Consider the following 12,506-nt stretch of genomic DNA (forward strand, 5'->3'; position numbering starts at 1 on the left):
AGCCAGAAGCGATCGCTCTACTCATTTCTCTAATGAAAAATTTCGCGGCTGGAACAGCCAAAGAGAAAGATATGCATTTCCCCTGAAATCGTTGTCAAGTTTTGATCCAAACAGTTTTCTTGCAGGCAAGAATTTTCTCCCTAATTAAGGCCCAGGACTCAATCTTACGGCGCGGCACCAAAAACGATTGTCGAACGGAATCCACGATCAGACCCAAATACCCCAGGGATGTGACCGGCACAAGAACCGACTTCTTGATACCAATGGTATAACCGAGATCAACCAACACAGAAAGGACAACGAATATGGCACCTGTAGCCGCCAGCAACCTGAACTGCAAAGATCTGTCCGCTGGTAATATGGACCAAGACCCAGTCGGTCGCAAAAGCTCTCCATTTAAGCGATCGTCTATATAGAGAGAACAAGGAATCCCTTGAGCTCTCAAGAAACCTGTGGCGGCCAGACCAATGGTATGATAAACATAAGGGGAGATTTTCCATCCGAACGGAAGAGTCGTACAAACAAACCACAGGCCACCAAAACTAAACCCAAAGTATGATTGCGAGGACTCTGTCAACATCACGTGATCATACCCGGACTTGTCGTCGCACTTGGTCATGAACGATCCGGGATAAACATACCTAGTCACTTCACTCAGTTTATCCAGGGAAAACGGCATATCTTTCATCCAAAGGTTTAGAAACCTCGCGTCAATACAAAGTCGAGGCTTCGTAGGTTCGACCGTGAGTGGCAACACAAGATGGGGGGGATCATCGACACCCACTACCCCCCAGACTCTAACCGCGCCGGTTAAAACACGATTCCGAATCTCCTTGGATATAAATTCCGTAAAATTTACAGTTTACATGATTCGGGAAAATCTTCTTAGGTGGAACAGTAGACGAATATTTAGCTCTCTTGAAAACTCCCGCAAAAGGTCTTGAAAAACTTAAGATGTCGACTTTATTTTAAACCAATCTAGAAATACAGTTCCTCAACGGATGACTCTCAAGTACCAGCTCCCATGCGGCTGAATACGGTGAAGACCACCTGCCACAAAGGAATCCGGATCCCTTAAATGTAAAGTCCCCAGATCCGGAACCTTACCAGATGAGATAACACTTTCCCAACACACAGCTGCACCCCCCTGAACGGGAACCCCAGTCATATCCACCCATAGGGTCTCGTTTCTTGGTTTAAATGCCGTTGTCTGTAGTTGAAATTCCGTAAGAACGTAAAAGTTATCCACAGCAGCTTTACGCTTAGTACCACCCAAAATCTAAGGACAAGATGGCAAAAAGAGAGATCACCTATGGGAAGACCTGGGGTTCCCGATCAGGAGGGAGCAGCCTCAATTCGCCTGAAAACAGGTCGTCTGGTGGTCACCATATGTGATGAACCAGCAGGAGCTACTCTACCCCGATCCAGAACTTACAAAAATGAATTAAAATTGAAACAACAACAGACACCGATTGACACAATGAAAAGGGAGCCTTTAATGCTGGGAAACACACGGCATAAATACTGGAAACTGATCAAAAACATTGGGAAAACGCCTTAATCCTGTCAATACATTCATTGTTTTTGAGGTGCCTCAACTCCTTGATTATAAAGGCGAGGCCTCTTAGACTGAGGACCTGGCTGTGGACGCGAGGAACAGAACCTCTGATAATGCCCATATAGGCCACACTGAAAACACTGGACTTGTGATCTATCCCTGCCTCTCCCCCTTGGCATGAAACGATTTGCACCAACTCCAGGCACTCGCAACGCTTTATCTACGGCAGCGATCCGCTTGAGTACCACTTCATCCTCCTTATCTCCTAAGAGGGCTTCAAGATAGCGCTTAAATTGCATGTTTGAGGCCCACATTTTATTTTGCATTGCTGTTAGCACTGCAGAATAAAATCCAGCTTTCGCGTGTTTTGTTTCCTTGGCCACAATCTTCAGATTCACTAGGTAATCAATTGCCTGGTCCTTCTGGAACAACGGAGAACGTATTAGGTGCTGTAAATCCTCCAACACCGATTCAACAGATTGCTTTTGGGAATCTTCCAACTTCTTAAGTCTCTCTAAGACACAAGCAAGATCACCCTCCTCCCATATAACAGATTTCAAAAGGTAAGATAAAAAATCACTGATCCATTCATTCCCTTTCTTTCCATTACTCAATCTCATAACTGATCGAGCACAGTATAATACAGGCTGAAAAAGAACAACACCGATTAGATTACAAGTTATGAAATATTACATTAAATTAGGTTAGATTAAATTAAATAAAAATTAAATTAAATTATCAAAACCTCAAACTTCCAGCAAAAACGATGAACGCTCCTAGCCTCACAGGCCAAAAACTGTTTTAAAAACACACAACGGCAGAGCAGTCTTTCGTTTTTTGTTTTTTTTTTCCTTTTACATACCGTACAACTAAAAGCTACTACACGTAAGCTTGCACAAGCAAATGAACGGCGACTGATGCTCAGGCATCACACTCCAACGAAGCAAAGCACGGCAACAGAACTTTCTACATCAGCAAGCAATTTCCTAAACGCGAGGGGCTACAAAGTAAAATTCAAGCCACAAAAACAAAAAAGGCTAAAGGAGAAAAAAAAAATTTATTCTTGCGCGCCAGCATCACACTACCTCAACCGAAGGTGAACATAAAGCATTTCATTCCAAAAAGCAAAACCCCGAAACTATTTCCGACCCCAGAAGCACAAACAAAAAATTTAAATGACAGTGCAGACAAAGAAACTTTCACGGCCTCGCAAGCAAAGAAAAAAAAAAAAAAAAAAAAAAAAAAAACTTTGATCCCCGCAGACAAAGAAAACTTTAACAGCCCCGCAGACAAAACAACTTTCGCGGCTACGAAGACAAAGAAAATTTCTCGGCCTCCTAAGCAAAGGAAACTTCCACGGCCCCGCAGGCAAATAAATCCCAACGGCCTCGCAGGCAAAGGAAAACTTTCAGCACAGCCCCACAGGCAAAGAAACTTTCACGGCCACGCAGACAAAGAAAACTTTCACGGCCCCGCAGGCAAAGAAAACTTCACAACCCTGCAGGCAAAGAAAAACTTTCACAGCCCCGCAGGCAAAGAAAACTCTCACGGCCTCGCAGGCAAAGAAAAAACTTTCACGGCCCCGCAGGCAAAGAAAACTTTCACGGCCTCGCAGGCAAGTAACTTTAACGACCCCGCAGGCAAAGAAAAAACTTTCACGGCCCCGCAGGCCTGACACAATTTCACATCTACAGAAAGTAAACCAAATCTAAACTCTACCGATAAAAATTAGCCACTGAAATATAATCAACCACATGGTATCCGAAACAGAAAAAGATGCAAACCTCTCGATTCTGAGCTTGTTGTGCCAAAGGTTGGTCCTGAGCTTGCTGCGCCACGGCAGGTTCGCCTTGAGCAGGTTGAGGATTTTGAACACCTTGAGCTATCGCTCCACCGGCAACGGCTTGGGGAACTTGTTCCGCCATGTCGGATTGATCCGTCGAAAAAAGTTATAGAACGCTTCAAGCAGTACACAGCCCAAGGCCTCAAGTGAAGTGACAAGGAGTGATACAAAACAATCTACTATATCCAAAATCCCTAGGGACTAATTACCAATGCTAATTGAGTTAGCATAGGTATGAGCTATTTTAAACTTAACATTACGTAATCTCCTGAATCTTCCTTGTGATTATGGTTTTATGTGATCCGTACCTGACTTCGATTTCTAATGAATACCTTTAGATCATTCTACACCCATAAGTCAACTAATTTTTAAATGAAAATTCCTTTGAAAATTGCAATTAATAAAAGATTGTATTCAACCAAGTCAAAGCAGAAGATCATCACACTCGTAGGCGGACTGCAGAACCAGCGCGTCACAGCCGAGATTTATCTTTCTTCTGCAGCATCACAGTTGCTTTCAAATTTTCAAATCGGGTCACAAATATTTCAAACTATTTTCACTTTCCATAGAATTTTCATTTTTCGCAGGTTCAAGCTTGTTTTACTCACATTTTGGGTTCCAAGTCGCGGAGAGCTGGGTGCCCTTTTACGAGTCTTACCTGGTTTCCTAATAAAATACAGCACAATCCACTAATTCGAACCCCCGAGGGAAAAGGAAAATAGTTCGAGTCCGCGGGGATTTGAGTTATTTGTTGGCCTGTCCCGATTGTGCCCAGGAGCTTCGGAGCAACTTTTAACGTTTGGGGCAACTGTTTGCAGTTCTAGCAACCTAGAGAATTGTTTGCCTTTCCGATCAATTATATATTTAGAGCATGTATCAAGTACGAGAAAGTCATCTATTTGATAGAAAACTTCTCTATCTGCGAATTTCTTGAATGTCAAACACCCTTTTAACACAGCCTGTCACTTGACCACGTTTCGCTGGCCTATTGCGATCCTTGTATGTCGTCCGTGCCTGGGGGTGAAGAGTTTGAACCTTTCCCGGATGGGGTGGAGAATTTGAACTGGAACTGTCAAGTTTGAAGCGGGACACAGATGTTTTATTTTTTAATATGGACGTGTTCAAAGGTAAAGAGTTCACTTTCACCTTAAGAGAAGATGGCTCAGAAGTTACGTCTATGACAAAGTTACGGGCCTCTCAATCGTGGAATTTGAGAATTTTTTTTAATCTTTGAGATTAAATGCATTTATTTGCACCTTAAACTTGGAGAGAAAACTCAGTGACATTGACCAATCACATAAGTTTAATGAAATAAAGTGTAACGTCTCCCTTCGTTCAGGGGGAATAATGCCTTTACAAAGTTGATACAGCGATCTAAACAGCGTACACAACAACAGAACTTTACTCGCTATTTTATCTTGAGTGTCTGTATTTAAGTCTAACCCTAAAAGATTATTGTACATTGAAATAATAACAGCGTGAATTTATTAAACATTTGGTTGATGTATGGTGTGTGATCCTAAGGTCAGTCCTCTGAAAAAGAACCTACGCTGTGATTTTTGTCAAACTCTACCCATTGGGTAGTGAAACTGCCATAAACCTGCAAGACTCCTGGCCTTGAATAATAACACCACACACCAAATAAAAAGAAAAAGATTTATTGGAGCCGAACGTGCTTGATACTAAGAGTGTGGGTTGAAACTAAAACGAAAAAAAAAGCAAAAAGGTTACAAGTTGCGACTAAGGTAAATAGAGTAAAGAAATAACAAAACTGCAAAACGAGGACTGTGAAGTACACTTACATTGTTTTGGCCAGAGAAAACTTCTGTAAAGAGGACTGCGAATAACGCGAAGAGGCTAGACACAAACTAAACAGAACTGCGCTAAGCGCGGACCAAACTGAACTCACAAACTGTACTGACAAACTACGATATTCAAATACGCTAGAAAATGCGGAAAATAAAACTATAGAAAGGCGCTAATGAAGATGAAACAGCACGGAAACGCTAACGAGGGCACGAAAACTGACAGAAAGAGATAAACACCTAAATTAACGCCAAAAAAGAAGACTAAACAAATGAACGAAAGGAAGTATAAACTAATTTGCGTACGCAAAGGAAAAACAAATTAGGCAAGAACGAATAATCAAAAAAAAAATGTTACACTTGGATCTAACAGGTAGTTCACCTTGAAGGAATGTAAATTTTGAAAAAAAAAAAAGGTCCCAGTTTTCGTTTAGGGGCTGCATTACCTAGTATACGTACCATATGATTGCTAAGATTATTTTACTTTATTTTCTTTAGTTCACGCACTTTGTTTTTATTTCTTTCATTCATTTATTTTTTCGCTAAGCATTATGGTATTGCGCAAGTTTAAGTTCACGCGGCCTCGGCCAAAGTTCAATTAGAAGTACTAAGTTCATTTAGGAGTAAGATGTGCGTTAAGTTCGCCATCAAGTTCAAGTTGACTGACGCCTTTCCTTTTAGTATTTTCACTGTGTGGGTCAGATATGTGAGTGTTTTGTTTCTTTTTTATTCTAATGTAGTTACAATTGATTAATTTAGTGATTACACGATCCATTTCTAATTCAAGCCTTTTGTTATTATTTCCCTCGTGCATATGTTAATAAGTAGTCCGTTCGAAGCGTTACAAGTTTATAATCTTATCTATTTCAAAGTATCAGTTGTCAAACCAATCAAACCAATCGTACGCCATTGATTCAAACATGCGACCGAAAATGATTCAGCTTGAACTAGGGAATATAAAATGGCATCCCACTGATTTCAAACCTTACCAAAAATGCGACAAGGGTCTTCGTTTACGATCTAAATCAAAATGGGAGGGCACTTTGTAGAACTGAGCTACAAAAGGAATCATAAAACTTATTTGTTCATAAAACTCTTTCTACATAACACTTTAAGGAAAACCTCCCACGTAGTAAACACTTTTAGTTGACGATACTCCTATCATTTTACATTCCTTTGGAATTTCCTGCCTTTCTCCCATTCTGAATAATGAAATTAACTTTTGAAACCTATCAATCTAATAATGTCTTGTGATTTCCAGGGTGGAAACACACAAGACATGTCCTCCAGTAGCATAAGTACCACTGCAATTACATTGGTAATAGCAGAATTACGTTAATTCTGTTAAAAGCAAAACCAACCAAACCTATTTTAAACGGGTTCCTCAAGTTCATCAATGATCTCCTGTATGCTTGGTCTCGCCTCAGGCTCTCGTTGCAAACATCTCCGGATAAGGGCTCGATTCAATTTGTTTTTAACCATGGCGACTTGCCGATTACGCCTTTCTGGATTTGGCAATTCCCGGATGCACATCTCACAGAGGAGGACACCAAAACTGTACACATCAACCTGAACAAGATAAGGGACGAAAATGAGAGGAAATACAGATACATACTAGAGTTTCTTACGTCGAATGAGTCAAAATGTCTCGATCCATTTCTATCTCGAGATAAGCGGTCACACTTGACTATATAGACCCCATGGTAGAGAGGTTTAATATTCCTTTGTATTCAAGTAGATAAGCCCAACTAGCATTGTCAGTATGTCCTTGGAACAATAAAAACCTTACCTCAAAGATCAGACTAGTTAGGCAAATATATATGAGCACGGTATAATACCAATCCGGCCTGTCAATTATGCATACTGTCTATTTTATGTTAACAAAATAAAAAATGCTGACCTACAAGCGATATTAACAAAATAAATATTAATGTCCGTTACCTTGAGTTTAAGGTGATTCATACAATTACATGCACGTGAAATGCACGCACATATACAATAAACAAATTACAGCTAACCTTGACCGTTTGCTTTTTAGTAAGTGCTTCAGGAGCACTGTATATCCTGGCACCAGGAGCAACTGTCATGGTCTGTTGCATAAAGTTGGCAGTTCCATAATCTGACACTTTGCCTCGCCAATGTTCACCCTGTCGCCAAAGTAGCACATTTGCACTGCTGATGTCGCGGTGAATAATGGGAGATGGTTGCTTTTGGTGAAGGTAGTTTAGTGCCCGAACCACATCCAGGGAAACAACAGACATTTCAGCCTCAGAAAGAGCTCTCTGTTCCAACAGAGTGCGTAAACTTGTTTCCATAAGCTCTGTTACAAACAATGGATTCCCTTCGTCATTTGTAGCTCCGATGAACTGCAGCAAGCAAGGGTGACGGCATCTTGATGCAATATCCATTTCTCGCTCAAATAATTTGCGGTTGTGAGGAGAGAGAATCAACTCATGGATCTGTTTCACTGCAACAGAACAACCACAATATTTGCCTTCGACAACACTTCCCCAGCCTCCTCTGCCGAGAAACCTACCCGTCAGCTGAATGTGATCCCGTGAAATGACCCACTCAGGAGACTGTTGTCGTTGATATTCATGTAACTCATCCTGAGCTGTAGACAGAGTTGTTTCCAATTCATTCATTTCCTGGTCTTTTTCCTCCAGTTGTTGCCTTAGGGCAGTAGCTTGATTCTGTAAATTTGCAGTTTCTTCATTTTTTTCTTGTAGCTGCCCTCGGACAATCGTCAATTGCTGAGTTACATCTCTCAGTTGTCGTTGATGTTCACGTAACTCATCCTGAGCTGTGGACAGAGTTGTTTCCAATTCATTTATTTCCTGGTCTTTTTCCTCCAGTTGTTGCCTTAGGGCACTAGCTTGATTCTGTAAATTAGCAGTTTCTTCATTTTTTTCTTGTAGCTGCCCTTGGACAATTGTCATTTGCTGAGTTACATCTCGCAGGTTTGTCAGCTGCTGCTCTATCTCAGCCGATTGTTTCCTTGAAGTTTCTTCAAGTTGTTCTTTTTTCTTCAGCTTTTCATGTAAGTTGGTCTCTCTCAACTCTTTCTCTCGTAGTTCTGCTTGCAAATGCGTCACCTGTTTCTCCAGTTCTCTCACCAGCCTGTGAACGTTTCCTCCTGGTTCATTTTCCTCCATAAGTCGCCTGTCTGTTTACAAGAGGAGAAATCCGTCTTCAATTTTTTGTTAGTTTAAGAGCAAAATGAGGAACCTGTGCCTAGCCAGAAGTAGAAAATATATACTTTTATTCACTAGTTGAATTCTTTTCCATTTCCACTCCGCAATTTCACTTGACTTTCTATCTGAGACAAATTTGGCTGGTACCACAGATCCATTATTTCTATGTGCTCCTTGCTCTAACTGCTTCACTTCATCTTTAGATTTTGGTGATCTTGTGCTACGACATACCCATAACTTAACGAGGAATAACACTTAAGGTGATTTCTCAGAAGTGTACTACACATCTTGGGTGGGCCACTTGGCTTGAGTACAGACTTTACCTTTAACCTTACAGTTGTGATACAGTTTCGCATTAAAAAAGGTTCTCTGCATCTTACTACAACTTCTCCCGCTTTACAAGCTTTAGAAAATTTTCACTTAAAATAACTTGGAAAAATGTATAGGTTTAGTCAAGCCTAAAAGCAAAGGCCCATTTTTTTTTTTTTTTTGGCTGTGCACATCGTATTTGTGTTGTTCAGCCTGGCTTGCTTACCTTTTTCAGCATTTAAACAGACATCAGTGGTTGGTGAGTTAGCAAAGCGGGAATCTGGTCGGCAATTCTCCAGTAAAAGAAAGAAACCTCTTCCTTTTGGGCAGGTGAAATATCTTTCTTTATTAAAAGTCCCATCTGAACACGCAGGCTCCTCCTTTTCCTTCAAGGAAAGAAAGTATAGATAAATGTTGGTGATACAATAATTAATAATAAAGTGCTAAAAAGGTAAAATATATCGTTTACTGTAATTTTTTTCATTCTGTCTGAGCCTGATAAATCTCACTCACCAATTCCAGACCTGCTACCAGCTTTTTCTCCACTTGTGGCATATTTCCCACCCAGCGAATGACACCAAATCTTAGAGCACCACGCGCCGTAAGAACCTCTACCATAGATCCAACCTCCAAACCATAGCGGTTTTCAACTGACATGATGCTATTGCCACCTACAGGAAAAACTTTACTATTACAACAATTTCTGGTCACTAGTAAAATCATGCTTAAACGGTTGCAAACTGTCGACAGTTAAAACCTTATTACAGTTGTGATCGCGAAAGACATGTTGGCCTATAAGGTTAGTGTGCTGGACTCTGGGAGAAGAGGTCTGGGTTCGAGACCTGTGGCCCGTTTCTCGGTAACCACATGTCAACGGGCCCATACCGCTGTTCTGTTTTCATTCACGATGGAAGTTTCAAAAGTTTTCAGAATCATACAATAAAACTATCAGCTACAAAAACAAAGTGGACTGGTTTGGGCGTCAGAGCTTGCTTCTCTATTCTCTTACTTTTGATTTTGAAATATGGCTTCAGGCCCGTTTAATTGGCTGAAATTTCAAGAAACGGGCCCCTAGCCCAATGCGTTGTAATCTTGGGCAAAACACTTTATTCTTATAGTGCCTCTCTTCACCCAGGAGTAGTATACATGTTGTAAACGGGTGCCAGCATATTGTCAGGGAAGCTTGATAAAATTCTGGGGGGTAACCTTGCCTTGAGCTAGCATCCCATCACGGGGGTGAAGTGATGCTGCTAGTCACTTCACGTTAAGGAAACTGGAATAAGCTCCCGCTAAGTGGGCTACTTCCCTTGAGTACAGACTTTACCTTCACCATTTCATTTGTGATAAACTTTCACCTAAAAAAGCCACTCCTACATCCTTCTACACCCTCTATCGCTTTACAACCTTAAGTAAAATTTTCACTTCGAGTAAAAATGTATAGTTCTAGTCAAGCCTATAGGCAGAGTCCCAATTGTGTGCTTTTTTTTTTAAGCACATCTCATTTGTGTTGTTTAGCCTTGTAAGAGTGGGTCTCCACTTGGATTAGTTCCTTACAGCTCTTTGTTGTACATTTTCTCTATTCTTCAAATTTATTTTAGCAGTAGTTAAGAAACATATCAATACTTAACAAAAATAAAAAGTATTTATCAACAGTCTGATCAAAGGGAAAATAAAATAAGCAGAATGCCAGAGGGTCTCTACCACTTATCCAACTTCAAGACCATTAAGATGATCACTGTTATTTTATCATTCTTCCTACCTAAAAATGAATCAAACCCAGCTGCTTTAAGTTATCCTTCATCACTTGTTGTTTGAGTAAGTAAACTGAGTGGCACTTGTAGCAAAATCCAACTGTGTAACAATAGGATTAAGGTAGGGATTGTGTTACATCAGGTGACCTTACCAAAAGGACACGTGTGTGCAACAACCCAGCGAGGGCAGAAGAACACAAGCTCCCAATACATATGCATTGAGTTCTGAGAGAAGCTTCTTGTGTCTTGTTGTTTATAATCTTGCGGCTCGTTACAAACTGGATGTTTATCTGCGTGTACTCAGACCGTTCTTAAACAGAGCACCTTCATGTAGGTGTTTAGACGCCTCCGTTATGCACGTGCCCTTAAGTCACGTAAAGGATTGTGTCTGATTAGATTGACAAGATGGATAAAAAATAACAATGATGAAGGTTATGATGGTGATGATAAGCACTTTGTAACTAATGACAATCCTGCACAAGAGTGAGCTGATATCGAAGAGGTGCGCGCCCGAAAAAAGACACCGGCGACAAGGAAATCAATAGGTCATTTATGTAGAACAAAACTAACCTGGCTAGCTATTAAATAACGTACATGGGGCACTTTGGCTCAGTAGTACATACCATCTAATGATCCGGCCGCCTCTGTCATGATATTAGTCGTAGGTCCTATATATTTCCTCAAGGTTTTAATGATAGCCTCAGCCTGAAGAGCAAAAACGTTATGCGTTTTAACGTTATTAAAAGCTCGCAACTCATCGAGACTTGCACTTGAGAGTCTTAAAGTTGTAATCTGTATAATAAATGAAGGGTTTTTGTCTGAAGAAAAAAATTTCACCTCCAAGACAAGGGGTAAAACTGCACCAAACAACATTTGTAATATTTTACCTTTGTAATCATCCTAAATCATCAAAGAGAAATGTGTAACTAAGAACGTATGAACCCTTCATTCTCAAATGTTTATACGTTTGCTGAAATATGTCTGTCTGATCTGGGTATCACGTGGAATACCTTTCCTTCCGTAGAACTTTGGCAAAGGAAGATAACTTTTTGGGGTTCAAATGTAATGATGTCATAAAAAATTTCTTTATACTTCTGAAATTACAGTGTCTGTAGGTATTCTGGTCCATTCACAGCCTTTTTTTCTTAAAGTTTAAAACCTTCACCGCTACGGTGAAAAGGAGTTATTTTGCGATTTTAACGCAGCCTGAGTACCAAACAGATTGATACTAATTCTGTAGAGACAGAACCGCGCCAAGGACGTCCCAGGGATCAAATCAAACTTATTTCCAAGGGGTTGTCTGTCAAACATGACTCCATTCTAAGATCATATATGCTACCACTCTGCAATCCTTGAAACAAATCCATTTGCTTTCACAACTTGAGCTCTCTCTATCTGACATCATAATCACCGGGCAACCTCAATTGGTTCTGATGAAAGAACCCTTACAAAGTCCAAAGCCTGGTCTTGCATATTGTTTTTCTTTAAAGAAGACAAGATTCCTAGTCTAAACTCATCCATAAATAAAAAGGCTATATGAATTCCTAATAATTCAGCTAAGTTATCACAAGGCCCTTTTTGGTTTTACTTACTTCTTCGGACTTAAAAGCATAAAGCTCATTATTGCTTTCAAAGGGGTCAATTGGTCTGCACACATAGCCAAATACTGTTTTATCATCTGGATCTTGAGTAGTGAATAATATTGTACTGATTTCACGCAAATGCTCTTTAACCTACAAAAATATAGCCAAAGAAAAAGTTGAAGCACATCTAGAAGATGATTTCTAAGATATCCAAGAGGACACCTCTATAGAGAACCTAACTATGATCTTCTGATCATTGTGTGATATAATTCAAATAAGCAAGTTTGCAGCACAAATTCTGACAAAGTAGATAGACTTTAAAAAATTGAGATTGGATTTGAGGACTGGTTTAAATTCTCTAGATAAAATTTATACAATATTATGATAAATAAATTCTAAACTCTGTTCTCTTACTCTGGATACCTTTTGCTTTGTCCAGACAAAATTCCTGGAAATACATAGT

The 12,506-nt window shown here is 40.2% G+C and overlaps 2 protein-coding genes and 1 pseudogene across 5 annotated transcripts in view; all 3 read right to left on the reverse strand.

The window, feature by feature from the left end:
• Positions 1–11,161, reverse strand: part of LOC113678951 (uncharacterized) — a 56,098-nt gene extending 44,937 nt beyond the window's left edge. The window contains exons 1-5 of one of the 4 annotated variants that reach the window (XM_089201678.1): positions 11,084–11,161; positions 9,223–9,380; positions 8,936–9,095; positions 7,225–8,372; positions 6,573–6,775 (exon numbers count right to left, since the gene is read on the reverse strand). In XM_089201678.1, coding sequence (XP_089057804.1) covers positions 6,578–6,775; positions 7,225–8,372; positions 8,936–9,095; positions 9,223–9,380; positions 11,084–11,111 — 1,692 coding nt within the window. In that variant the 5' untranslated portion in view covers positions 11,112–11,161 and the 3' untranslated portion in view covers positions 6,573–6,577. Of the gene's footprint in view, positions 1–6,572; positions 6,776–7,224; positions 8,373–8,935; positions 9,096–9,222; positions 10,210–11,083 lie in introns of those variants that run through there. The other 3 variants (XM_089201677.1, XM_089201676.1, XM_089201675.1) reach the window with 3 other exon arrangements.
• On the reverse strand, positions 95–1,168 carry LOC149048178 (uncharacterized; annotated as a pseudogene).
• Positions 1,473–2,193, reverse strand: LOC149048179 (uncharacterized). The gene has a single exon (XM_089201700.1). The coding sequence runs from the start codon at positions 2,176–2,178 to the stop codon at positions 1,576–1,578; it is 603 nt and encodes a 200-aa protein (XP_089057826.1). The 5' UTR covers positions 2,179–2,193; the 3' UTR covers positions 1,473–1,575.
• Positions 11,162–12,506: the final 1,345 nt, after the last annotated feature.

This window comes from Pocillopora damicornis, chromosome 3, assembly GCF_964200805.1.
Source record: "Pocillopora damicornis chromosome 3, jaPocDami1.2, whole genome shotgun sequence".
NCBI lineage: Eukaryota > Metazoa > Cnidaria > Anthozoa > Scleractinia > Pocilloporidae > Pocillopora > Pocillopora damicornis.